The sequence below is a fragment of the Carcharodon carcharias genome, chromosome 14 (assembly GCF_017639515.1).
Source record: "Carcharodon carcharias isolate sCarCar2 chromosome 14, sCarCar2.pri, whole genome shotgun sequence".
Classification (NCBI taxonomy): domain Eukaryota; kingdom Metazoa; phylum Chordata; class Chondrichthyes; order Lamniformes; family Lamnidae; genus Carcharodon; species Carcharodon carcharias.
The window spans coordinates 62,882,898-62,910,480 of record NC_054480.1 but is presented as its reverse complement, the minus strand read 5'-3'; the positions used below and the strand labels follow the sequence as shown (position 1 = coordinate 62,910,480).

General features: G+C 43.0%; 1 protein-coding gene across 2 annotated transcripts in view; it reads left to right on the top strand.

The window, feature by feature from the left end:
• The window catches only part of LOC121287443 (pleckstrin homology domain-containing family G member 4B-like), a 198,406-nt gene that overhangs the window by 65,562 nt on the left and 105,261 nt on the right, over positions 1 to 27,583 (top strand). For both annotated transcript variants that reach the window (XR_005945191.1, XM_041205331.1), the window contains exon 3: positions 10,985 to 11,182. Coding sequence is in view for 1 of the 2 variants with exons in the window: in XM_041205331.1 (XP_041061265.1) it covers positions 10,985 to 11,182 (198 nt within the window). In the remaining variant the exon portion in view is untranslated. The remainder of the gene's footprint in view (positions 1 to 10,984; positions 11,183 to 27,583) is intronic.

Below are 27,583 nucleotides of genomic sequence, written 5' to 3'. Positions count from 1 at the left end.
CGCATGTTGGGAACTTAATTTCAGTACTTTAGCATTTCGTTATAAGCTCTGTTCACCAGAATCTCCCCCCACACTGGATCCCCTTGGCACATTGGCTTGATTGCATGCCGCTGTGTTTCACAACTGTACACAAGTGACGTGCACCTGGTGAGCTGCACTTCACTTGGGACTTAGAGGTTTGTTTGCCTACCTTGCTTCAGGCAGTACTCGCGATTATCAGCGCCAGGCTTCACAGACAGCATCACATCACTTTTAGGGGGGCTCACAGACAGGTCTCTACTTACCAGATCAGCTGTAAGGCAGGGATGGCTTTTCAATGGCCGCAGGGCTAGGACTTGCATGGAGAAGGGGGAGAAGTGGCCTCAAACAAGGAAAGAAGCTGTAGGCTAGGGCTGTACTGGGGAAGGGGGTATCCCAGGGTGTGTGTGGGATCACATGTTGATCTGTGCAACTGGCCTCAAGATGGTGAGGAATGAGGAGGCAGTCTCCAGAGGAGATGAGGTCAGATGGAGATGTGAGGGTGTGTGAGAGAGAGAGTGGGTGGTGATGTTCCTTAAGTTGGCAGTGAGTGAGATGCCAGAGAATGTGTGATGAGCTTGTGAGTGTGTAAATTTAGAATGATAAGATAGTTGCCTTGCCCCTGGCATCATGGATGAGATCATTCATCTGTCTTCTGCACTGGATGGCCGACCTCTTGTGTGCAGCATTGGCACTGACCACCATGGCCACTGCCTCTCATGCCGGAGTGGTGAGACTGATGGGCCTCCTGCAGCAGAACGGGGGTAGAGGCAATTGCGGTGGGCCTCCTTGGCATCCAGAAGGTGTCCCAGGATGCATCACTGAATTGAGGGGCTGCACTCTTTTTGGTCTTCACCGGAACAGTCCTGGGCTGCAAGCATTGAGAATTGAGTGTGCGGCTGCAGTTTAAATCTGGCGCCCTGCATGAGGAATCAGTGAGGTAATGGTGTGGCGGGCAAATCAGAAGCCGCCTGCCAGTGAGACGACGTGTTGCCTGTGGCTGCATAATTAATAAGGCAAGAATAGGGGTGGGAATGGGACAATACAGCGTGAAAACCCGCCATTGCGGCTAGCAGGTAAAACAACCTTTTTCCCCATTCACTGCTGCACTTTATTCAAATCTGGGACAATTCTGCCTTTGGTACTGGTAGACCAGACAAAGGAGAGGGGTTTAAAAAGTTGATTTGGGTAACAGAAAAGAACCTGTAGGTTATCTTTGTATTACAGAATGATTGTCTACTAGATAGGAACAGGAGTAGACCATTTGGCACCTCAAACCTGTTCTACCACTCAGTTAGGTCATGGTTAATTTGTATCACATCTCCATTTACTTGACTTTGACCAATATTGCTATACCTAACAAACATCTATCAATATCAGTCTTGAAAGCTTCAATTGCCCCAGCATTCACAACCTTTTTTGGGAGAGAATTCCAAATTTCCACAGCCGTTGTGTGTAAAAAATATTTCCTGATTTCCCTCCTGAATGGCCTCACTCTAATGTTAAGATTGGACTCCCTTGTTCTGGATACTTCCTCTCTCTATATGCAATTCTTTTAACATCTTAAACACCCGAACTAGGTCGCTGCACAACTGTCTAAACTCAAGTTTATGCAACCTGCCCTCATAATTTAACTCTTTGATTCCCTGCATCAGTTTGCTGAATATTCTGTTATGTGACACCCTCCAAGACCAAGATATCCTTCCTTTGGTTTGATACTCAGAACTGAATGCAGTTCTCCAGAGGGGCTCTGACCAAGGCTCTCGACAACTGAAGCAGCACTTCCTCTCCTTTGTCTTCTATCTCATTTGAGATAAAGCGCAACATTCAGTTAGTCTTTTTGATTACTTTTTATATCTGTGCACTAGCTTTTAGTTGTTTCTATACATGGATAACAACATGCCATTGCTTCTCTTGTTTCTGTTCTCTTGTCATTAAGAAAATATTCTGATTTGTCTTTCTTGGATCCAAAATGGATTACCTCACGTTGAACTCCTGCTAGTTTTCCTACTCACTTAATTTGCCTATTGTTTTGTTGGGTTGCCACTACTTGTGACGCGTACTGCTTAGACACCATTAAGCAGACTTGTAGAAGTTATCAAGAAGTCTTTATTAATATTACTGAACTATGTACATATTTACAGTAGAGGGTACAGATATGGAGAGGACTCCATGGCATGTCCTTACATGTTGCTACCTAGCTTTATACTCCTGAGCTAAGATGCCTTCTTACATCACCGGTGGGCGGTACTGTACTCATTCCCAGGTTAACCCTTAATGTACTGGATCCTTCCACCACACCTGTGCCCCTTCACAACTCCATCTACACAACTTACTGCTCCTCCTAACTTAGTGTAAACTTCAAACTTGGATAATAATCTCTGTATTTGTTCATCCAAGTCATTGGCATATATGATGAAAGGCTGAGACACTGATACAGTTCCCTTGGCAACACAACATATCACACGCCCTTTATCCCTATATTGTCTACTACCTCAAAACCAATTATCAACCCCTTTCCAAAAGTTACCTCCAATTCCATAATTCTTACAATATAATCTTTCAACATCTACCATTGAAAATTTAAATATGGTTTGTTCCAACAAATGAACATTTGAGTTTAACAGATCTGATAAAAGACTGCAACCCTGAAATGTTAAATTTTACAGCAAGTGAGATCAGTGAACCAGGGCACCGGGAACATGAAGTGACAGGCTTCTGTACGCCTATATAATCTTTATTGGACATAGTTAATTTAAAAAAATCTTCCAAATCCAACACACCTGTGTTTCCTAGGAACTCAAATTGCTACTAAGTGTACTTGGCAACTCAAGTCCAATTATCCTAATCCTGTTTGCTTTCTGCCATCTCCTCCCATGTCAGCTGCCTCTGAAACCTCCAGCTAGAGTCTTTGCCTCACTACTGGAGCCATATCAGAGAAATTCCTTCTGCGCCATTTCAGACTACATAGAGGGGTTTCCTGCTCAGGTTACCCCTGCACACTGTCCACCCCCTAGTCTCATGTCCAGACACATGTCAACTTGCCATGGAGCAGAGGGGAATGATTCTAGTGAAACATTCTTTAAGCAGGAGGCCCTCTATGCACCATTCAAGATCCGAGATGCAAAGAATTCCATGTGAATTTTGTGGCCTAGAAGAGTCCGTGGCTCACGTATCTATTCATCGTGAGAGCCCCTGTATAGTTACCTGATGGGGCTACTCTTAACTTTACTTACATGTTAGCTTCATGCATTGAATCTTTGGCTGTCCAGTGCGGATGGGGTTTGGGGTTAAGTCAGAGAATCTTCTCATGGGCCTGGCTAAAACAGCAATTTCTAAATCCAGGATGGGCGGGATTGACGGCAGAGAGTGGGGAGGGGTATTACTTTGACTGGGCACCTCTCTTTTTTTGGCTTTTTTTAGATTGATTAGACCATAAGTATCTTCCCTAAATTAGTGATGCCCTAAAAGGGGCATGTGCTTTGATGACTCTTGTTTGGTGGCCTTGGGACAGCCCAATGTTACCCTTATTGGTCCATTAGAAAAGGCCCATACTGCCCCACTAAGCACTCCTGGGGCTAGTTATTCATTAGCCCTATATTCAACTTCCTTCCTATCCCTGACTCCTTGCAATAACACTTCCAGAGCTTGCATATTAAACTGTCTTCCCTCACTCTGTAGCACCCCATTCTTCAGAACTTCTGTTCAAAATAGTTGTATAAATTCATAGCTGTAATGAATTGATAGAAGGCCAAAGGGTATAACTATTAAAGATAATAGGTGCTGTTCGGACTAGCAGGAGATATGAAGAGCTTGAGGCCAAAATTTCAAGTTCTGCAACCACCCTTGCTTTCTGCAGCATATCTTCAGAGAGTCTTTGCAGTAAGCATTTGTCTTTTCACTGCAAGACACCTAGCACTGTTTGAATTGTCAACAGGTAGTAACTGGGATCTCCTAAGCCTCTGCTGCAAGTACATGTGGTCCACCTCCATCATCACATTCTCTGGCTTTGTTGTGGACTGTGAAACAGCCCATGGCAATGCCAAATCCAGACAATCTGTATCACTTTGAGTTAAGCAGTTTGGACTGGTAGTGGAAATGATAAAATTTGTGATGAATGGGCCAGTTTCTGCTGGCAGTGCCAGATGTAGAAGGTTTTGACATTAGTTCCTTTCTCTCTATCTCTTTGTCTCCCTCTTTCTCTGGTTTTTGCGGAGAAAAGGAGGAATGGAGGAAAGCCCTGATTTTTTTGGAAAGGCAGGGAGGGTGCAAGGAGCAAGCCTGGAGGGGAACCTGGAAATTCTGGGATCTGATTTGGCAGGACTTCATTTTCATTTTCTCTTCTGTTTCTTGTCTGGAGCTGGCTGATTAACAGACTGATCAGCTGCTGGGCGGGATAGCCAGCTTTGAGAGTGATGTTAGAAGAACAAAGAGTCACTGGATGAATTTACTATTTCTGCATCCTCAGCAGGAAGCCATGCTCAGAGAATCAGGGCTACAATGCCAGCATTTATTCACACTACCTCCGAGTGTGGCTCCCTAAGGGTTCAGTGACCAATGTTAGCATCTTACCTTCCACCTACGCTGTCCGCAAGTGTAATCCCCACAGTAACAATGAATGTAACTACCTGAATGCAAGTGCACAGTTTTGGCTTGTAAGGGGGAGCGATGTTACTAATGTGGATAAAGTGGGATTTCCATTCGAGATTAGAAGAGATCTATCTCTGGTAGGACTGAGCCTGAAAGACAAAGCAGTTCTTGTTATACATGTATGATATTCATTTAATAGAGGTAAGAACAGTTCAAGGTGTGTTGTAAAGATATTCTGGAAATCTCTAGATATTTTGGATTTTAAACCTCAAGAAGATTGGTAAAGCATCTTTAGCTTTAAATCTACAAGCTATTCTCAGTTCTAAAATGCAGCAACTATCATTCATGTGATTGGCATTTTATTACTTTCTTAATGGAAGCAGTGTCTTTGTGGAAAAGTATTCATCATTTTTTTTTTATCTATGTCATAAATTTAATTGAAAATATCACTATCATACCAGCTAATAAAATGATTGTTTTTTTCGAACATACGAACATATGAATTAGGAGCAGGAATAGGCCACACAGCCCCTCGAGCCTGCTCCGCCATTCAATAAGTTCATGGCTGATCTAGATGTAACCTCAACCCCACATTCCTGCCTACCCCCAATAACTTTTCACCCCCTTGTCCCTTCATACATAATAAAAAAGCTAATAATAAAAAAGCTAAAAGAGAATTGTGAGCAATTTCCTATATATTTAGTAGTTTGTTAAAGATTTTATTATGGGAGAAAATTTACTCTGTGCACTCTTTCCTCTTTCCTCTCCAAAACCTTAAGCATATTGCTGCCTCCCAAATCCATGCCCATCGTTCCTGGAATTCCATGTTTGAATCCCTCCAATCAGGTTTCTGCCTCTGCCACAGTATTGAAATATCTCTTATCAAAGTCACAAACGATATCCTATGTGACTGTGACAAAGGTGAGCTTTACCTCCTTGTCCTGTCTACAGCTTTTGACATGGCTGACCATACCATCCAGCTCTAATGCTTCACCACTGTTGTCCAGCTGGATGGGGCTGCTTGGCCTGGATTCCATTCTTGTCTATCTAATCATATCCAGAGTGTCTCTTGCAATGGCTTCTTTTCCTGCTCCCCTGGTTACCCCTGGTGTCCCCCAGAGAGCTATACTTTGCCCCCTCCTAGTTCTCATCTACATGCTGCCCCTTGGCAACATCATCCGAAAACACAGAGCTGAATCTTGTGCAGATGATGGGCATCTCAGCTGCCAGCTAGAGTGCCAGCAAGACCACTGCATCACCTCTTTTGGGGAAGGCCCGCCCCATGTTGTGCAATTCAGGCACTTGGTAGGCCAGTGGCGAGCTTTCCTTGAGATCAAGGACACCGGGGGCAAAAGTTCTGCCCACTGAGAGCTGCCAGCCAATCAGAGGCCAACAGATCTTCTATACTCAGCAATGCTACCAGGGAGGTGGTGGCTGCTGGTACTACACCCACCCAAGGCCTTGGATCGAGGAGGGGCTTATGCACAGGTGAGTGATGGCAGGAGGAGAGTTGTGGAGTGGCAGTCATGGGGGAAAGGGAGGGTTGTTGGCAGCAAGGGCAGGGGGTCACTCCCAGCAGGCCCCACCATTCCTTTGAATGAGGGACCCACCTTAAAAACCCACAAGCAAATGCCCCAGGGTTTGCTTGTCATGCTCCCTGCCTGGCATGCCTTTCACTCATCGCTGGGTTAATACCAATGGCAGACAAATGAGGCCCTTTAGTGTGCATTAATTGCCCACTTTAGGGTCTCTGTTGACAACGTGGCAGGCTGTCCATTGGCCTTTCCACCACAGACGTAATCGAGCTGGAGGTGGGAAAGTGGAGGGATCTCCACCCACTAGCCTCCCAGCCCATTACAAAGCCGCCTGCCACCATTTGCCACAGGAGACTGCTTAAGATTCTGGCCACAGTGTTAGTTTTCACATGTATGCTGACCACCACCTCTCTTGACTCTTCCACTGTTGCTAAATTAACTGACTGCTTATCCGGTATTCAGTACTGGATTAGCAGAAATCTGAAGCCATGGTTTTTGGTCTGGCCAAAGCTGCGTTCCCTCGCTCCCAACTCCATCCATCTCCCTGGCAACAGCCTGAGATTAAGCAACCTGTTCAGAATCTGGATGCTACATTTGACCCTGAGATAAGCTTCAAACCAAATTTCTGTGCCATCATCAAGACCGCCTATTATCACCTCCGTAATAAAAACAAAGAACTGCGGATGCTGGAAATCCAAAACAAAAACAGAATTACCTGGAAAAACTCAGCAGGTCTGGCAGCATCGGTGGAGAAGAAAAAAGTTGACGTTTCGAGTCCTCATGACCCTTCAGAACTGGGTGAATCCAAGGAGAGGGGTGAAATATAAGCTGGTTTAAGGTGGGGGGGGCGGTGGTGGGGTTGGGTGGGGGGAGAGAAGTGGAGGGGAGTGGTGTGGTTGTAGGGACAAGCAAGCAGTGATAGGAGCAGATAATCAAAAGATGTCAAAAGATGCCACCTCTGTGCCTGACTTTGCCCCTATCTCAACTCATCTGCTGCTGAAATCCTCATTCACAACCTCTAGACTTGACTATTCCTAACTGGTCTCCTACATTTTACTCTCCATAAGCTTGAGGTCACCCAAAACTCTGCTACCCTCATTTTAACTCACACCAAGCCCTGTTTACCTATCACCCCTGTGCTTGCTGACCTACATTGGCTCCTGGTCAAATAATATCTTGATTTTAAAATCTTCATCCTTGTTTTCAAATTCCTCCATGGCCATGTGTCCTCTCTATCTGTGGCATCTCTTCCAGCCCCAAAACCCTCTTGAGATATCTGCACATATTTAATTCTGACCTCATGAACATCCCCGATTTTAATTACTCCACCACTGGTGGCCGTGCCTTCAGTTGCCTTGGCCCCAGGCTCTAGAATTCCCTCCCTACACCCATCCACCTCTCTACCTCAGACCACTTAAAACTTTCCTTTTTGACAATGGTTTTCGTCATTAAACTAATATTTCCTTATGTGGCTTGGTGTCATATTTTGTTTTTTAATACTCCTGTGAAGTGTCTTGGGACATTTTATTACGTTAAATTTGCTATACAAACATAAGTTGTTGTTTTTGAATTCATAACCATCTTCTTCATAAACAGTTTTCTTGCACAAGTGGCAGTATGCAAGTGATTAGGAAGGCAAATGGAATGTTGTCGTTTGTTGCAAGGGGGATGGAATATAAAAGTAGGGATGTTTTACTACAGTTGTACGGAGCGTTGGTGAGATCACATCTGGACTACTGTGTACAGTTTTGGTCTCCTTATTTAAGAAAGGATATAAAGGTTCACTTCATTGATACCCGGGATGGGGATGAGGGGGTGGGAGTGTTATCTTACAAGGAAATATTAGACAGGTTGGGCCTGTTTCCATTGGAGTTTAGAAGAATGAGAGGTGATCTTATTGAAATATGTAAGATCCTGAGGGAACTTGGCAGGGTGGATGCTGAAAGGATGTTTCCCCTTGTGGAAGAGACTAGAACTAGGGGATACAATTTTAAAATAAGGGGTCTCTCATTTAAGGTGGGGATGAGAAGATTTTTTTCTCTCAGAGGGTCATGTGTCATGCGAACTCTCTTTTCCAGAGAGCATTGGAATCAGGATCATTGAATATTTTTAAGGCAAAGGTAGATTCTTGACCAACAAGGGAGTTAAAGGTCATCAGTGGTAGGCAGAAAGTGGAGTTGAGGCCACAATCAGATCAGCCATGGTCTTATTGAATGGCAGAGCAGGCTCGAAGGGCCAAATGGCCTACTCCTGCTTCTGGTTAGAACATAGGAACATAGGAACATAGGAACATAGGAACATAAGAACTAGGAGCAGGAGTAGGCAATTCAGTCCCTCGAGCCTACCCCGCCATTCAATACGTTCATGGCTGACCTCATTTTGGCCTCAACTCCAATTTCCTACCCTCTCCCCATAACCTTTCAACCCATTACTAATTAAAAATCTTTCTATCTCCTCCTTAAATTTATTCAGCGTCCCGGCATCCACTGCACTCTGAGGTAGTGAATTCCACAGATTCACCACCCTTTGAGAAAAGTAATTCCTTCTCATCACTGATTTAAATCTACCACCCCTTAGCCTAAAACTATGGCCTCTCATTCTAGAATGCCCCACAAGGGGAAACATGTCTACTTTGTCTATCCCCTTTAGCATCTTATATACCTCAATTAGATCTCCTCTCATCCTTCTAAACTCTAGTGGGTATAGGCCTAAACTGCTCAATCTCTCCTCATAAGACAAGCCCCGCACTTCTGGAATCAATCTAGTGAACCTCCTCTGAACCGTCTCCAATGCAATGACATCCTTCCTCAATAAGGGGATCAAAGCTGTGCACAGTACTCCAGGTGCACCCTCACCAATGCCTTGTGCAGTTGCAACAACACTTTCCTATTTTTATACTCTATTCCTTTAGCAATAAATGCCAAAATTCCATTTGCCTTCCTTATTACCTGCTGTACATGCATATTAACTTTCAGGGATTCATACACAAGGACACCCAGATCCCTCTGCACTGAAACATTCTGAAGTTTCTCTCCATTTAAATAATAAGTCACCTTTTTATTCTTCTGACCAAAATTGATAACCTCACACTTATCCACGTTAAACTCCATCTGCCAAATTTTGGCCCATTCACCTAACCTTTCCAAATCCATTTGTAAATTTCTTATTTCTTCATTGCAACCTTCTTTCCCACCTATTTTGGTGTCATCTGCAAATTTAGCTATAGTACCTTCTATCCCTAAATCCAAGTTATTAGTGAAGATTGTAAATAGTTGGGGCCCAAGGACCGAACCCTGTGGCACCCCACTAGTTATAGCTTGCCATTCAGAAAAAGACCCATTTATCCAGACTCTCTGAATTCTGTTGGTTAGCCAATCTTCTATCCAAGCTAATATATTACCCCTAACTCCGTGTGACCTTATCTTGTGTATTAATCTTTTGTGCAGCACCTTATCAAAGGCCTTCTACAGGATCCCCATCATCCACCTTGCTTGTCACATCTTCAAAGAACTCTACCAAATTAGTCAAACATGATTTACTCTTCATAAAACATGCTGACTCTGATGGATTGCATTTTGACTTTCCAAATGCCCCATTACTACTTCCTTAATAATGGGTTCCAACAATTTCCCAATGACAGACGTTAAACTAACTGGTCTATAGTTTCCTACTTTCTGCCTCCCCCCTTTTTGAATAAGGGCATTATGTTAGCATTTTTCCAATCCACTGGAACCTTTTCAGAATCCAGGGAACTTTGGAATATTATAGCCAATGCATCCACTATCTCCGCTGCCACTTCCTTTTAGACCCCAGGAAGTAGGCCATCAGGTCCTGGGGACTTATTGCCCTTTAATCCCAATAGTTTGCTCAGTACTTTTTCTCTAGTCATGGTGATTGTTCTAAGTTCCTATTTCTCTACACCCTCTGCACTACCTGTTACTAGTGGGGTGGTGCTCGTGTCCTCCACCTTGAAAACCAAGGCAAAATATTGATTAAGCATCTCTGCCATTTCTGCGTTCCCCACTGTTAACTCCCCAGTCTCATCCTCCAAGGGACCAATATTCACTTTAGCTACTCTCTTTCCTTTTATATAGTTGTGGAAGCTTTTGCTATCAGTTTTCACATTTTGCGCTAGTTTTCTTTCATAATTTACCTTTGCTCTTTTTATTATTTTTTTAGTAACCCTTTGTTGATCTTTAAAAGTTTCCCAACCTTTCAGCCTGCGACTGACCTTTGCAATTTGCTAAGCCTTAGTTTTTGCCTTTATGTTATCTTTAACTTCCTTGGTTAGCCATGGATGCTTTTTCCCCCTCTTACATTCCAAAGAGGAAGAAAGATGATATTTAACTTGGGAGGAATTGAATATCTCCTTAAATATCTGCCACTATTCATCAACTGTCCTACTTTGTAGTCTTCCTGCCTAGTCCACTAGGGCCAAATCTGCCCTCATACCTATGTAGTTACCTTTGTCTAACTCTAGGACACTAGTGTGGGACTCAAGTTTCTCGCTCTCAAACTGAACTTGAAATTTTAGCATGCTATGATCACTCTTCCCTAGAGGATCCTTTACTATGAGATCATTATTTAATCCCATCTCATTACACAAAACCAAATCCAGAATAGCCTGCTCCTCGAGGCTACCCTTGCCAATTTGATTTGTTAGTATGTTTGTATGTAGGTATGTATGTACAAAACTCACCGAAATATGTCTCTTAAATGTTCTCCTGTAACACCAGTCTCTGTTTTTGTCTAGAGTTCATAATTAGTCTGTCAAATTGAGCAAATGTAATTTTGTATGTGTTTGGAAGAAGTAACTGATATATTTTTCTTCTTTTACTCAGAATTCACAATCGCTGGACACCTGTATTCAACGCATCCTCTCTGCTTTGTTTCCTCCGTTCGACGCCACTGCTCCCACTGTCCTCAGTCAGATCTTCAGGGTCATCGACACAATATACAAGGGAGATGGGCTTTGCTGTTTACTGGATTTCCTAATTCCAGCAAAACGTATCCTGGAGACTGTACAACAAGAGGCTTGTGTAAGTGTGGTGAACAACAACCTGTATATTTGTTAGTCTTTTAAAAAAAAAATCATCGCCAGAAGAAGTGGGAGGACATTGTTGTGATCTGAATTAATATCAACCTGTTTACTGCCTTTCTTATGTGTTCTCTTTATAAAAATAATCTGGGTCTCCTGTGCTTTACACTGTTTGGTGGACCATTCTGCTTAATGCTCAACTTGTAGAATTCCTGGTCATTGCTTAGACCATTGAATCCATCTGCATGAGGCATTATTTGGTGGAGTTTCACTGTTTGAACCAAAATGTCATAATGCACTCTGTCTAGATATAAAATAAACTAATTTGACATGCAACTGATTCATGTATACATCTGGCTGGATCATGTCAAGCACTACCAGCCTTCAATTTTCTTTGATAAAACCATTCATCACTTCAGAATCATCAGAGCAAAGATAATTCTTGTGTCATTTTCTTCATGATCGACACCCATATCCCCTGTCCCAACATGCAAGGAACTCATGGACGTCTTTGTCAGTAAGATTGAGATCATTATTGAGTTGCATTTAATGGCTTCTATCCAATTTTCCCAACCACCTCCAACCCAACCCTGAACCCACATCTTTTTCTAGTTTTTTTGCCGTTCCCCTCTTGTCTTTCAACTTGTCCATGAGACCCACTTCCAGCTTCCTTGACCCCAATCCCACTATGCTGCTGACCACCCAATCCAACATGTTTGAATCCCAGCAACACTACTAAATAGGCTTTAATCAAAGACATTTTCTGTGACTGTTACCATGTGTACTATCCTTACTTGTCATCCTCAACAACTCTTCTGGTCTTTGACTTGATTGATCTCATCATTCTCATTCAATGCTTCTCCTTTATTGTCCATCCCAGTTCTGCTCTCACTTTGTTCTGCTCTTGCCTATCAAATCATAGCCAGACCATCTTCAGCAATAGCTTCACTTCTAGACCCAACATTGCTCCCTCTGAAGATGTGCAAACATCTATTCATGGCCTCCCCCTCTTCCTTATCTATGTGCTACTCTTATGGTGGCATCATAGGTCATTTTCCACATGTAACTGACAACACTCAGCCCTAGCTCTCCATCACTTGCTTGTTCAGTATAAAGCTTGGATGAATCACAGTTTCCTCCAGTTAAACACTGGGAAGATCAAAATCGTCACCTTCGCCCCTGTCACTAATTCTGCTCTGTTGCCATTGACTATCTCCCTCTCTCCAGACACTATGACCAGGAGTAAGACAGTCGGCAGTGGCCCTACCCACTAGCTGGAAAGTTGCGGGCAAACCTGCTTCTGCCGGCACTGGAAGCCATGATGCTATTTGCTTAAGGTCATGGCTTTCACACCCCTGAAGCAGGATTTCCTGCTTTCAAGAGCTGCTGGCCAATCAGATGCAACCAGTCCCAGACCAAGCCAATGGTGGACACTGGAGAAGTGGGTAAATGGGGTGGGGGATCACTGGCGTTAGTCAGGCAGGGGGAGGATCCACTGGGAGGCCATGCATGGGGCATAGGGTGCTCAACCAGGATGCACCCTTCCTCACCTGAGCCCTCAGTCAGTCAACCTGGTTATATCTGGCAGTCTTGCCACCTGGCGCAGGCATCCCCCACTGCTGGTAAAATACCAGCGGTGGCAGGAAGAAGTTCTTAAGTGACCATTAATTGGCTACTTAAGGGCTTCAACTGGCCTGAGGTGGGTGGATCATCCAACACCTACCCCATCACTCAAAAATACCATCTGAAAGACAGCACATCTGACAGAGCAGCAGTCCTTTAGTACTGTACAGTCTAAATTCTGTGCTCTGATCCTGCGGTGGGGCTTGATTCTTTGACTTTCAGCCACTGAGACAAATATAGATTGCTGCACTTTCGGAGGTGCTGATACTTAGGCACAATATCATTCACTAAACATTCTCACCTTCGGAAACTCTCAGTTATGGATCAGAAGGTTCTGAGTTTGAGTTGTACCCAAGGATTTCAGAATATACTCCAGTGAAATGCAGAAAGTGCTTCCATATCTTGAAATATTAAACTGAAGCCTTGTTTGCTTGGTCAGATGGATGTCAAATTTTTCAAATTGCCTTGAGATTTTGATAGGGTAAAATGCTTTATAAATCAAGGCATGATTATTTAAAATATAGTAAAAGATGTTAGGATTACTTAAAGATTCTAATAAATATTTACATTTCCAAGATTTTAGTGCTTAATGAATAATAAGCTAATAAATTGGGTCAATGAGCAGTTTGCAGATTATTATTTAAAGTGAGGTTACTAATCTATTACTTCAGTAGGTTCCAAAGCTATACATTTGAGTAATTTCCTGCTTACTATACTCTGTGTAGAAGATTAAGGAACAAATTGATTAAATCAGAAGCTTTGAACATCTACCTGGACTGAGCTGCTGCAACTCAGAGATCCTGTTTAAGAGAAGATGGAAACCAATGATATTTCAAAACCTTTGTGGAAGCTGTAGGAATCTGCAATAACTTCACGAGCTAAACAATCATTAATCATTATTCTGACATATGAAAAACTCAAAAGGAAGTTGAAATTAGCTTACAGGGAATGGCTTATAACAATAATGATTCAGTGTGTGCTATGCATCACTGTGGAAGTCAGAGGTTAGGTCTATTCTTCCCTGAAAGTAGGTGAAGCAGCTAATTGATACAATAGAAGCAATTTTCAAGATGCAGCATCAGAGACCTTAATGTTTTACTGATTGTGATAAGCACGTAAGTATTGTAGATATAGCAGGATATTTAACATGTGCTGTAAGCATAAACTTAGAGGCACAAATGCAAAATTATTCAACCTGATGTGACACTAGAGATTCAAAGGGGTAGTAGATGTTAATAGTGGACAGTAGAGTGTTTTTCTCAAGTTGTCCAGAGTTTTTTTTTCTGTTTTTTTTTTTACCTGTTCTAAGAGAATGTAGGTTTGTGTGGGGGTAGCCAGGGAGTGATGGGATGGCGTGGTGGTGTGTGAAAGTTATATCATGCCAAAATGTAACAAGCTCAATGGAGCAGTTGGTCAGTTCCTGTCATTTTTCATTAGTTTGTTGGTTAGAATAGGCTCCCAAGGCTGTGCCAATTCAACTCTTTTATAAAAAAGATAAATAGCTGATCACAAATGGGGCTGAAGATTAAAGGGTTAAATTTAGACTAAGTTAATAATATTATCATGGAACACAATGGTTACTCTGTTGCTTTGGGACTGAGGATATATCATGTATATGAAGCAACCAAATAGAATTGAATAATGGAGATGAGTAGGTCGTCTGAAGTTTCACTTAATTACCTCTGAAGGCCGTGGAGACATTCTTAAGAGCCTTCCATTAGAAGATTCAGCATGTGCATAGAATCAGTTAAGTAAGCATATGCAAGATTATACACCTTCTGTAGAAGAGAGACTTACAGCACTAAACAACATTTTATGCTTCCCTCTATCCAACATTGTGGGATGTTCTGGTAATCCAGGGTTGGGTTGAAAGGCAGTTTTTCAGTTGCACAGGGAACCAGCTAATTTCTACTCGGGATTATCACACAACTTTGAGCGTTGGATGGAAGAACAGACATAAACTATATATATATATATATATATATATATGTTTATACACATACATGCAGAATCATTTTATTTAAAAAGGTAGGGGCCATACAATTCAGTTGTGTAGCTACTGTTCTTTCAGTGGTGTTTTTGTTCCAAAATGTTGTCCACAGTGCGCATTTATACTTCTGGTGTGACCGCACTGAATACAACCTTATGTAGTGCCATCTACTGACCAAATGGTCACTGACTCAGGTCTGGCACCCATGCATAAGTGGGCAGCATGCATATACCAAAAGCCATGTTACAATACAAGATGTCACGGGATAGACCATTGGGGTGCCGAGCAACACTTCTGCTGTCTGGACCACTCTGAAAGAACTCTTCTGTACTCACCAGAGCACGTGTTAAAACTCAGAGATCTTTGCTACATGCTGTACAACCTCGCCATCATGAGGAAACAGACCTTGCCACCAGCTGAAGATGAGAGAAAGTGGAGATTGAGGAAGGGAGGAAGAAATCAACACACCCCCTTTCTCATATTGAACAACTTCTCCTCTAACTCTACTCACTTCCTCCAAATAAGTTGCTATGGGTACACGCAGTGGTCTTAGCTATGGAGGCCCTTTTGTGGAACATCTTTTGTTCCAGTCTCACTGGGGCCCTCTCCCTCACCTCTTTTTGCAGTACTGACAACTGTATTGGTGCCGTTTCCTGCTTTCACCCTTAACTGGAAAATTTAATCAATTTTACCTCCATTTTCCATCTTTCACTGATGTTCACAAGATCTATCTCTGACTTTTCCCTTCTCTTCCTTGACTTCTCTGTCACCATTCCTGGCGATAGGCTATCAACCAATATTTATTATAAGGCCCTTGACTCCCACAACTACCTTGACTACACTTATTCATACCCTGCCTCCTATAAGGAATGCATTCCCAGTTTCTTCATCTCCTTCACATCTATTCTGACAACACAACTTTCCATAATGGCACTACTACCCCCACCATGGTTGACAAGGCCCTCGACTGTGTCCATTCTATTTCCCACACTTCTGCTCTCCCCCTTTCCATCCCTCCCAGAACTATGATACATTATCTGGCCCTCATCTTTCACCCCACCTGCCCATAATCAATAGGTTATCCTCTGCCATTTCCGCCACCTCCAGCTTGATGTCATCACCAAACACATCTTCCTGTCCCCTCTCCTTTTAGCATTCAGAAGCGACAGTTCCCTCTGTGACACCCAACCTGGTCCACTCCTCAATCACTGCCCTTCTCACACCACCTTTCCATGCAAATGCAGGAGATGTAACATCTGCTCTTTTACCTCCTCCCTTTCACCATCCAAGGGCCCAAACACTCCTTCCAGCTGAAATAATGGTTTACTTGTACTTCTTTCAAGTTAGTATCCTGTATTCGCTGCTCATTATGTAGTTTCCTCTACATTGAAGGACGCCAAACACAATTGGGTGACCACTTTGAGGAATGCCTTCATTCTGTCCACTAGTGTGAATCCTAAGCTCCTAACTGCCTGTCATTTTCGCTCTCCACCTTGCTCCCACTCTGAATTTTCTGCCTTTGGTCCCCTGCAATGTGTCACTGAAGCTCTGCACAAGCTTGAACAAGAGAACCTTGTCTTTCTGTCACATCCGACATCTTAACTTCCCTCTGTCACTGACCATTGCAGTGTCTGTTTGGGCACAGTGCAAAAATAAAAGGTACCACAGAATAAACATTTATAAAATTGTACATCAAACCATCCAATATTTCATACAGAAGTCAAATAATCACACTTGTGCATTCTCTTAGTGCCTGTCTTCCATGTGCCTTTGCCTGTCCCAGTACTGCTATGCAGTGCTACCCAATTGGTTGAAGCACAGCTGGCAGAAAGCAGTTAGCTTTCATTGGGGGATTCTGCAGATGACCTTTCAGGACCCCCTTGAGCAGGTCTGGTCCAGGAAAACCCAGCTGCAAACTGCATCATCTTGGCATGAAGAGCAGCAGTCAGCATTGGCTAGCTAACAGTAAAGAACCAGGGGACTGGCGGAGTGGCAGTGATGGGAACAAAAATACTGTGAACAAGCCTGTACTCCATGCTGTCAATGCTGTCCTAAAGTGACACCTCAACAATCCTCACAGCGCCTTAGAGGACAGATTTCTGGATTACTGTGATACCCAGTAGGCCTTGTTTGAACACTGGTATCCGCAGCTATGATGGCAGCAATATGAGCTGGCATAACCTCAGTCTAAGCTTCCACTGCAGCACCCAAATGTTGGGCGACTTGTGCTTGTGCTTGTACTTCGATGGAAGTTGAGATGTCACATCAGACACTGCACTGTGGATGGGTCTGTACCTTTCTTATGATGGTGGCCACTACTTTCACGCTGGAGACTAATTTGGGTGCCTGCTGAGTCATACAGCCACTCAAAAGCATGGTTGGCACAGGGCTGCATGCTACAATTATTTAAATGAGCAGGCAGCATGGCATTTGCATGGAGCCTGCATTGGAAGCAGTGGGTGTGGGTTCAACATGCACCATGAACCAAGAACCCATTTTTGAGAGTTGTCCAATTTTGACTCCAAGCAATCAGAACCAGTGCAGTTGAGCCAAACGATAATTTGTGGTGGGTTTTTTTTCCTGAATCACCCCAATTCCAATTAACTCTGATTTAAAAATCTATTTGGAATTCATTCTAGAAGAGGAAGAGGTCAGGTACTGTATGAGATAGTGCTGAATTATGATCAGATTTGTGCAGTGGACTGCATGCAAACTAATTTTTACTGACACACTTGACAGCCAGTGGGAGAAAGACAATGGTTTAATTCTACCTATTCGTTGGAATAACATAACTCAAATCTCAGGCGTGATAAGACGTGTTCTAATGAACTCAGTCTTTCAATTAAAATTTCTGTATTTCCCCCCTCATACCTGTGGCTGTACTTTCACAAACAGAAGCAGTTCAGCCTTTGTTATAGGTTTCATCTCTAATCCCCGAAGATCCACTGGGAAAGTTGAATCTACTCCATGTGATGCATATTCTAGTCACATCCTTGTTTGGAAAGTGATTGCAGGTTGTATTATTTGCATTTTGAGCTGTTTTCCCCCAGGACTCCAGTAAATCTGGAATTTATTGTTGATCACATAATCACATTTAACTTTTAAATAGTCACAACATTCAGATAATGTACACTGTGGGAGATGGTAAAGCATTTATTAAATTGAAATGCAATAAATAAACAAATTGTTGTGCTGTTTGAAATAAAAACCTCACATTTGATCTGATAGAAATTTGGGAAAACAGAACATATTTAAAACTCTACACCCTTGTTTTTAAATAAATGTATCTTACGAAGGTACAAGAGACACCATCAGTTCACCCCAACGGTGAGGCCTGAGGCCTTTAGGCCTCTCTGCGGTTGCATGTGAGTTAGGCCTAAAGAAGGACACCAAACTAATTTGTATCTGTGCTGTTGGTCCCAGTAGGGAGCAGCTCTAAGTAGCAGCATTGGAACACAACAGAGGAACAGAGGAACTGTGCCCCCATAGTTTGCTGTAATGTGCTCTCTCCTTCCTTACTGAGAGTACAAAATCAGACTGATATTACAGAAATAGAGTAAGCTTTCCATGCCACTGACTGAGCCATCTATACAGCAGGCAATGTCCTCCTGATGGTGTGTGGCCTCAAAGTTCAGCACAGAGCCACCAAAGACACCCTAAATCAATATGAAAGCTTAATTTTTCAATTAATGCAGTTAAGTTTTCAATTAACACAAGTCATCTACACAGGGGAGGTGATGGCGCAGTGGTATTGTTGCTGGACTAGTAATCCAGAGACTCAGGGTAATGCAGTGCTTTCTGCAGTTGCAGTACTCCTTCTTCGAATCCTACCATGGCAGATAGTGGAACTTGAATTCAATAAAAACCTGGAATTAAGAGTCTAAGTGACCATGAAACCATTGTTAATTTTTGTAAAAACCCATCTGGTTCACTAATGTCCTTTATGGAAGGAAATCTGCTGTCCTTACCTGATCTGGCCTTAATGTGACTCCAGACCCACAGCAATGTGGTTGACTCTGAAATGGCCTAGCAACCACTCAGTTGTATCAAACCACTACAAAGTCTCAAAAAAGGAATGAAACAGGACGGACCACCTGGCATCAACCTAGGCACCGGAAACGACAACAGCAAACTCAGCTCTTTCGATACTGTGAAGTCTTCCTTACTAACATCTGGGGGCTAGTGCCAAAATTGGGAGAGCTGTCTCACAGACTAGTCAAGTAATAGCCTGACATAGTCATCCTCACGGAACCATACCTTACAGCCAATGTCCCAGACACCACCATCACCATTCCTGGGTATGTGCTGTCCCACCAGCAAGGCAGGCCCAGCAGAGGTGGCGGTACAGTGGTATACAGTCGGGAGGGAGTTGCCCTGGGAGTCCTCAACATTGACCTCAGACCCTATGAAGTCTCATGGCATCAGGTGGAACATGGACAAGGAAAGTGCTGATTACCACGTACCGCCCTCCCTCAGTTGATGAATCAGTGCTCTTCCATGTTGAACAACACTTGGAGGAAGCACTGAAGGTGTCAAGGGTGCAGATTGTACTCTGGGTGGGGGACTTCAACGTCCATCACCAAGAGTGGCTTGGTAGCACCACTGACGGAGCTGGTCGAATCCTAAAGGACATAGCTGCTTGATTGGGTTTGTGGCAGGTGGTGAGGGAACCAACAAGAGGGAAAAACATACTTGACCTCATCCTCACCAACCTGCCTGCCGCAGATGCCTGTATAGGCAGAAGTGACTACTACACAGTATTTGTGGAAACGAAGTCCCACCTTCACACTGAGGAAACCCTCCATCAAGCTATGTGGCACTACCACTGTGCTAAATGGGATAGATTCTGAACACATCTAGCAACTCAAGACTGGGCATCCATGAGGCACTGTGGGCCATCAGCAGCAGCAGAATTGTACTCAAACACAATCTGTAACCTCAAGGCCTGGCATATTACCCACTCTGCCATTAACACCAAGACAGGCGATCAATCCTGGTTAAATGAAGAGTGCAGGAGGGCATGCTAGGAGCAACACCAGGCATATCTAAAAATGAGGTGTCAACCTGGTGAAGCTATAAAATAGGACTACATGCATGCAAAACAGTATAAGCAGCGTCATAGACAGAGCTAAGTGATCCCACAACCAATGGATCAGATCTAAGCACTGCAGTCCTGTGGCATTCAGTCGTGAATGGTGGTGGACAATAAAAAAGCTCACTGGAGGTGGAGGCTCAACAAATATCCCCATCCTTAATGATGGGGGAACCCAGCACATCAGTGCAAAAGATAAGGCTGAAGCATTTGCTACAATCTTCAGCTAGAAGTGCCAAGTGGATGATCCATCTCGGCCTCCTCTGGAGGTCCCTAGCATCACAATCTTCAGCCAATTCAATTCACTCCACATGATATCAGGAAAAGGCTGAAGGCACTGAATATTGCAAAGGCTATGGGCCCTGACAATATTTCAGCAATAGTACTGAAGACCTGTGCTCCAGAACCCCTAGCCAAGCTGTTCCAGTACAGCTACAACACTGGCATCTATCCGGCTATGTGGAAAATTGCCCAGGTATGTCCTGTACACAAAAAGCAGGACAAATCCAACTCGGCCAATTACCACCCCATCAGTCTACTCTCCATCATCAGTAAAGTGATGAAAGGGGTCATCAACAGTGCTATCAAGTGGCACTTGCTTAGCAATAACCTGCTCACCTATGCTCAGTTTGGGTTCCGCCAGGGTCCCTCAGCTCCTGACCTCATTACAGCCTTGGTTCAAACATGGACAAAAGAGCTGAACGCCTGAGGTGATGTGAGAGTGATTGCCCTTGACATCAAGGCTGCACTTGACAGAGTATGGCATTGAGGAGCTGGAGCAAAACTGGAGTCAATGGGAATCAGGGGGAAAAGTCTCTACTGGTTGGAGTCACACCTCGCACAAAGGAAGATGCTTGTGGTTGTTGCAGGTCAGTCATCTCAGCTCCAGGACGTCACTACAGGAGTTCCTCAGGGTAGTGTCCTCAGCCCAACCATCTTCAGCTGCTTCTTCAATGACCTTCTTTCCATCATAAGGTCAGAAATGGGGATGTTCACCGACGATTGCACAATGTTTAGCACCATTTCATGTCCAAATGCAACAAGACCGGGAGACTATCCAGACTTGGACTGACAAGTGGCAAGTAACATTTGCGCCACACAAATGCCAGGCAATGACAATCCCCAACAAAAGAAAATCTAACTGTCGCTCATTGGTGTTCAAAGGCATTACCATCACTGAATCCCCAGCTATCAACATCCTGGGCATTATCATTGACCAAAAACTGAACTGGACTAGCTGTATAAATACTGTGGCTACAAGAGCAGGTCAGAGGCTAGGAATCGTGTGATGAATAACTCACCTCCTGACTCCCCAAAGCCTGTCCGCCATCTACAAGGCACAAATTAGGAGTGTGATGGAATATTCCCCACTTGCCTGAATGAGTGCAGCTCCCACAACACTCAAGAAGTTTGACACCATCCAGGACACAGCAGCCCACTTGATTGGCACCCCATCCACAAATATTCACTTCCTCCACCGCCGACACACACTAGCAGCATCTACAAGATGGACTTCAGGAACTCACCAAGGCTACTTAATCAGCACCTTCCAAACCCACGACCACTCCCACCTAGAATGATGAGGGCAGCAGAGAGATGGGAACACAGCCATCTGGAAATTCCCCTCCAAGTCACTCACCATCCTGACTTGGAACTATACTGTTGTTCTTTCACTGTCACTGGGTTAAAATCCTTGGAACTCCCTTCTTAACAGCACTGCAGATGTACCTACATCACATGGACTGCAGTGGTTCAAGAAGGCAGTTCACTACCACCTTCTCAAGGGCAACTAGGGATGGGCAATAAATGCTGGCCAAGCCAGTGAAGCCCACACCCCATGAATGAATAAATAAAAAATCTGAAATTTTTAACACAATAATACCTAGTTGAGCGCATATAAGCAGATTAATAATGACTGCTTGCAGGTTTTACACAAAAGAACTAAAAGTGTTAATTAGAATGTTTGATTACCAGATGATAAAAGTAATGGCATTATGAAAAATAGAATTCAGTTTTTCCTGTTAGCCCTAGTGTCTGATCAATAAATGAGGTAAAAGCAATACTTGAATCTGAGGAATGCACTTTAGATTTTACCAAGTTTAATTTTCTACTTGAATAAAGAAATTGCTCCAGCCCCTTAAGTTTTGCTCCAAATAAGCCTTGACATGTTCGTGGCCAGAACATTCCTGTAAAACAAACTGACAGAGTCATCACTAAATGCTGAAAAAATTCACTTAGTGAAAATTGTTTTGATAATGCAATCCAATTCAAGATATTTAGTACTTCCATGTATCTGTTATTGCTGTAAATAAATGTGTCTTATTTTTTAAAGCAAAGAGTCATGAAAAATATTAGTACTATTAAAATATGATATGAAAATAGATGGAACCTATATCCTCCATCTAAATTACACTGTGCATATTGTTAAAGTCAATGCAAATTAAACAGCTGGTATTTCACAAGGAAATGTTTAAGATCTTGGAACAAAAGATTACTTGACAAGCTCTGCTGATACCTTATTAAATTCCAGTATAAGGCGAAGATTGCATTGTAGGAATATGCATATTGTTACATCCACGTGAGGAGGGGTGAAATGACTCCTCGATTTACCCTCCCCTGGTTTGACCTTAACAGTGTTCTTTTTAGTGTATTTAGAAAAAATGTGCTTCACTATTTCTGTAAGATTCCCACTATTTATCCTTTTATTTGTAACAAATTAGTTGGACAGGTTTTCTTAGGTTAAACAAAGAACAAGTTTATTGAAAGTATTTCCCAAACTAAAGAGAGCTGTCACACACAGAGCTGTCCTCCTGGGTGTAGTTGTATGATGCACATTTGCACATTTTTTTCTGAAAAGATCTCAGTTCATAGTAGATTTGTCTTCTCAGGATGATTACTTTGCAAATAGGGCACAACAAGAGAGGGAGAGAGAGAGAAGGAAGTTACATAGCTTCAAACAGCCTGTGTTCAGCACAGCATTGTCCTTTGTCCAGCTCTCTTCTGCTTGATAAGGGCCCTTGAAGTACCTTGCTGGGTGTATATTCCAGGAAAAATTCTATTAGTTCATACCTGCTGAAGTTATTGCGTCAGAACGGATAATTGCATTTTGAAGTCTCATCTCAGAAACATTTGAAAAGACACAGGATGATGTTAACTGACAGGGGATGGGATCTTTCATGCTTCCAAGGGAGATGAGTGTCTGTTTTCATCCCACTTGGTGGAATGCAAACTTGTTTGTATTGCAGCAATCTGGGCAGTTTTGTCATTTCCACAGAGGGTCCCAGTTTTTTTTTAAAGTCCAGCCAGAAAAAGACAAAGTTAGTAACTGTATCTTCAAAAAGCACATCATCGTAATAGTACTCAACATGATGCAATGTAACCATCAACAATACTGCATTGTCATACCAGGAGGCAATGTTGCTTTAACTCTTCCTTTGCATGCAGAAGTGACAGATAATAGTGATGAGCAACCAGAGCCCTTTTTACACTTTTCATCCTTACAGTGACGTTGTCAATTCAGTTCTGGCACAAGCCAAATGCAAGGAGAGTGCACCCACACATTTTGCTAACAAAGTGCTTCTCCTGCATGTAAACAACTTTCACTGCAAGCTGCTATTTCCTTTTCTCTCAGTCTCTGCATTGTGACCTCTTTAACCATGCTTGTCAAATTAGTGCCAGACTTGAAATTAGCTTTTCTTTTGTGTTGCTGATGCATAACTTGATTGAGATTGACTGAAGCTAATTTTAGTATTACGATCCTTAACATCTATCAGAGGGAAAAATGTTTAGCTCCAAAGTGACCAACCTACAGATTTATTATCTCCTTTACCATACACCCTATTTCTTTGTGAACAAGAGGTGGGTGTGTTAGAAAAGCACTTGCGTTCTGGCCCATGACCAAGGGAATGCTGAATGCAGACATTGTTGGTGGGATACACAGCTGGTCACTTGGAACTGAATTTCTACGCTGCTGCTACCCAACAGGAGGATAATAACTGTGTAGCATCCATATGATTCATTTGTTTTTCTGCAGAAATATAACTGTTTAGTATGAATATTCAGTCCAAAGCCACCCTCAACTATAAGAAGGTGAAAGTTTATTTGCTGTGTATGTTGGAAAGAGGCCTTACTTCTTTTTGGAGAATATTAATTAAATGCTGTGAATAGGAATGTTGCCAAATTTTCAAATACAGCAGAACTGAAAAGCGTAGCTCTAAACGATTCTTCAGTAATTCCCAGTAATTCTTATTGACTGAACATTAGCTCTGCCTTTTCCCTTATGGAAGCAAACATATTTCATCTATGAACAGTTGAGTTCATGTTTGCCTAAATCCTATAGATTAGCGGAACTTTATATCGTATTCAAGAGAAAACAAGCATTGCATTTGCATATTAATTCTGCTCAATCTTGCATCTGTTTGATGCATTAGGCACTGTGGTCTGTTGAAATGTGCCAGGAACCCACTTTGGCACAAACCCACCTCAAACCTTCTGGCTTCTGATGAAGGCTCCATTTATTATGTTAACTTTCTTTTATTTATTCAGACGCTGATGAATTTGCACTGTATTTCCAGAACATTCTGTTTTGATGCCCTATTTCAGGGTCTCAATCCTTTGCTCTCAGACCTCAACCAGTTGAGAGTGCAGGCCACAAATGCGAATTTGGCTTTAAAGCCCAACAATGATAACAATTTGCATATATTGTGCTGTTAATGTAAGGGAACATCGCAAAGCACTTCAAAGGGGCATTATCAAACAAAATTTGACACTGAACCACATAAGGAGACATTAGGACAATAGTCAAAAGAGGTAAGTTTGAAGTAAACTAGGTGGTCTTCTGGTAGCAGAAACACATTTTTGTACAAATTCATCAAATCTGTTGTCTAAATGTGCTACTAAAAATATTATTTTGCCAGATGGGACAGATATTTGGATACAATGTTTTCTCTCCTTATAGTGTAACCTGATTAGTAATAGGGAAAATGGCAGTAGTTGAGTTGCACTAACAATTCTACAATGCAGATTCCTTATTCAGTTTCAGAGCTGTGTTATTTATGGAGATCCCTCCTTGAAACTGTTTAGAATATTTTTCGTGAGCTCAAAGGTTTATTTCAGTCAGGCAATCATCATAAACAAACTGGCCACAAATGCCACAAGACTTTATTATTATGTGTTCCCTCTGTCAGTTCTTGTGGTTGTCTGTCCATTGTCTGTCTTAAATTCATGTCCTTTCTTTTAACGTTTCACTGCATATCATTTCAGATTTGATTTTCTATCTAGTCGTTTTGCAATTGTGAGAAAAGTGCTCAGAACGTGCAACTCACTGGCTGGGATTTTCGGTGCCCGCTGACGTCAAGCATTTTCGGTGGCGTGAGCGGACAATATGTCTAGAAGGCCAAGAATCGCTTTCACGACGCCGTGAAAACAGCTTGCCATTCCCTGCCATCAGATGTCGGGAACCACATTGTAATATGTCAGCATATCATATATGGCCAGCCCGTCAGACTCATCCCCTACCCCCCTGCCCTGCCTTGGCGGGAAAATATGCCAACGTGTTTCACAACAGCATATATAAGGCGTGCACTTGGCAGGCTGCATTTCGCTCAGGACTTCAAGGCTTGTTTGCCTACTTTGCTTCGGACAGCACTTGCGCCAAGCTTCACAGACAGCAACACATCACTTTTAGGGGGGCTTACGGGTAGGTCCCTACCTACCTGATCAGCCATTGTGGGTGACTTTTCAATGGCTGCAGGGCTAGGGCTTACTTGGGGAAGGAGGAGAAGTGGTCTCAGGCAAGGGAAGAGGCTGCAGGGTGAGGGCTGTACTGGGAAAGGAGGGTATCCCAGGGTGTGTGTGGGGGCACATGTTGATCAGTGCAAGTGGCCTCAAGATAAGAGGGCTGAGGGGGCAGCCTGCAGAGGAGATGAGGCCAGATGGACATGTGAGGGTGTCTGTGAGAGAGTGAGTTGTGATGTACCTTGAGCTGGCAGTGAGTGAGATGCCAGTGAATGTATGATGGGCTTGAGTGTGTGAATTTAGAGCAATGAGATAGTTGACATACCCTGGCTGCATGGGTAAGATCATTCATCTTTGTTATGATCCCCAGCTGAGATTCCTCTGGACAAGTCTAATCTCAGAGTGGAACCCAGCTTGAAAGATGCTAACTTTGTTTGTTTAGATACGTGGAGAGTAGTTACTGAACAGTCACAGGAATCAGCTAATGAACGTTTTACAAAAGAATAAAACATTTATTCAACAAGAAAAGATAAACTATATTACAATAGTACTTTACCAACAACTATACCTTTATAGACATATACAGATTTGTAAGGATAACACAAGTCACAAAAGCTATCTTATACTTTAATGTTCACAATCCATGTAAACCTATAGACACACCACACTCTGAAACCAAGCGACAGATGCCACCTCAAACAGATGCTATGGATCTCTCCTCAACTCCCCCCAGAAGATTGTCACACCGTGAGCCAACCACTCTCACTGAATTCCGTCCTTCACATGAGGGTTTCCAATCTCCACTTTGCAAGACCTCACCTTGGAATCTTCTGCCAAACCGACGCTTTCTCTCAGATGCCTTCCGTAAGGGTCCGCCTCCAGGGTTTTGAACTCTCCTTCTGATGTTCTTCTTCCCTGGGTCACCACATGCATTCAAGCTGTTTTCCACGCACTCTGCCTCTCTGTCTCAGCTGTCAACAGTACGCTGCTACTTCACATGCCCATAGCAAAGAGTTACAGACCTTCAGCCATCTCTTTGGACCTTCTTGCTTCTTTCAAGCTGTTCTCACTTTAAATCTGAAGCTTGGAGCCTTTCTCTCTGGCTCTCACTCTTAACTTAATAAACAGGACCTTTTCTAGGTTCCTGTCCTTTCTTTGACTACAAGGTCTCCTTTGGACTTTCCCCTCTTCCACTCTCCTGGATTTTTTGGGGTTTTCTTTAGCTTGGGGCTTCTATCTGTCCCCTTTGTTCCAGTCTCTCCTGGCAGCAACTCCAAAACCAGCTGAACTCCAACAGCTTCTAAATAATAACAGAATTACCTGGAAAAACTCAGCAGGTCTGGCAGCATCGGCGGAGAAGAAAAGAGTTGACGTTTCGAGTCCTCATGACCCTTCGAAGGGTCATGAGGACTCGAAACGTCAACTCTTTTCTTCTCCGCCGATGCTGCCAGACCTGCTGAGTTTTTCCAGGTAATTCTGTTTTTGTTTTGGATTTCCAGCATCCGCAGTTTTTTTGTTTTTAGCTTCTAAATAATAACTGCTGCCTTTCTTCTTCTGTATGTATGTCTGTGGGACGGCCCTGCCTATCTGGCCCCTTGTTGCTAGGCAACAGCACTGTTTTTCTACTCTTGTGTGTTTACCTTTACCTTATAGCCATTGTAAACTGCTCATTAGAAATGAAAGCAGCCTTTTAAAGTGAAACTATAACTTCATTTGTCCTCTCTTAACACACATAGAGAAATACAAATCAAACGTAAACTTTAAAGCTAAAACTCATTCCTAACACCCAAAAATAAAATATAACATACTTAAACTATCTCTATTTCCTAACATCCTCTATCGACATTGGATGGCTAACTTTCCCTGTGCAACATTCACACTGATCACCTCTACTATCACCTACTAAATCAGAGTGGTAATGTAGCTGCCCCTCCTGCGGCCAGAGTGGGGAAGAGGACATC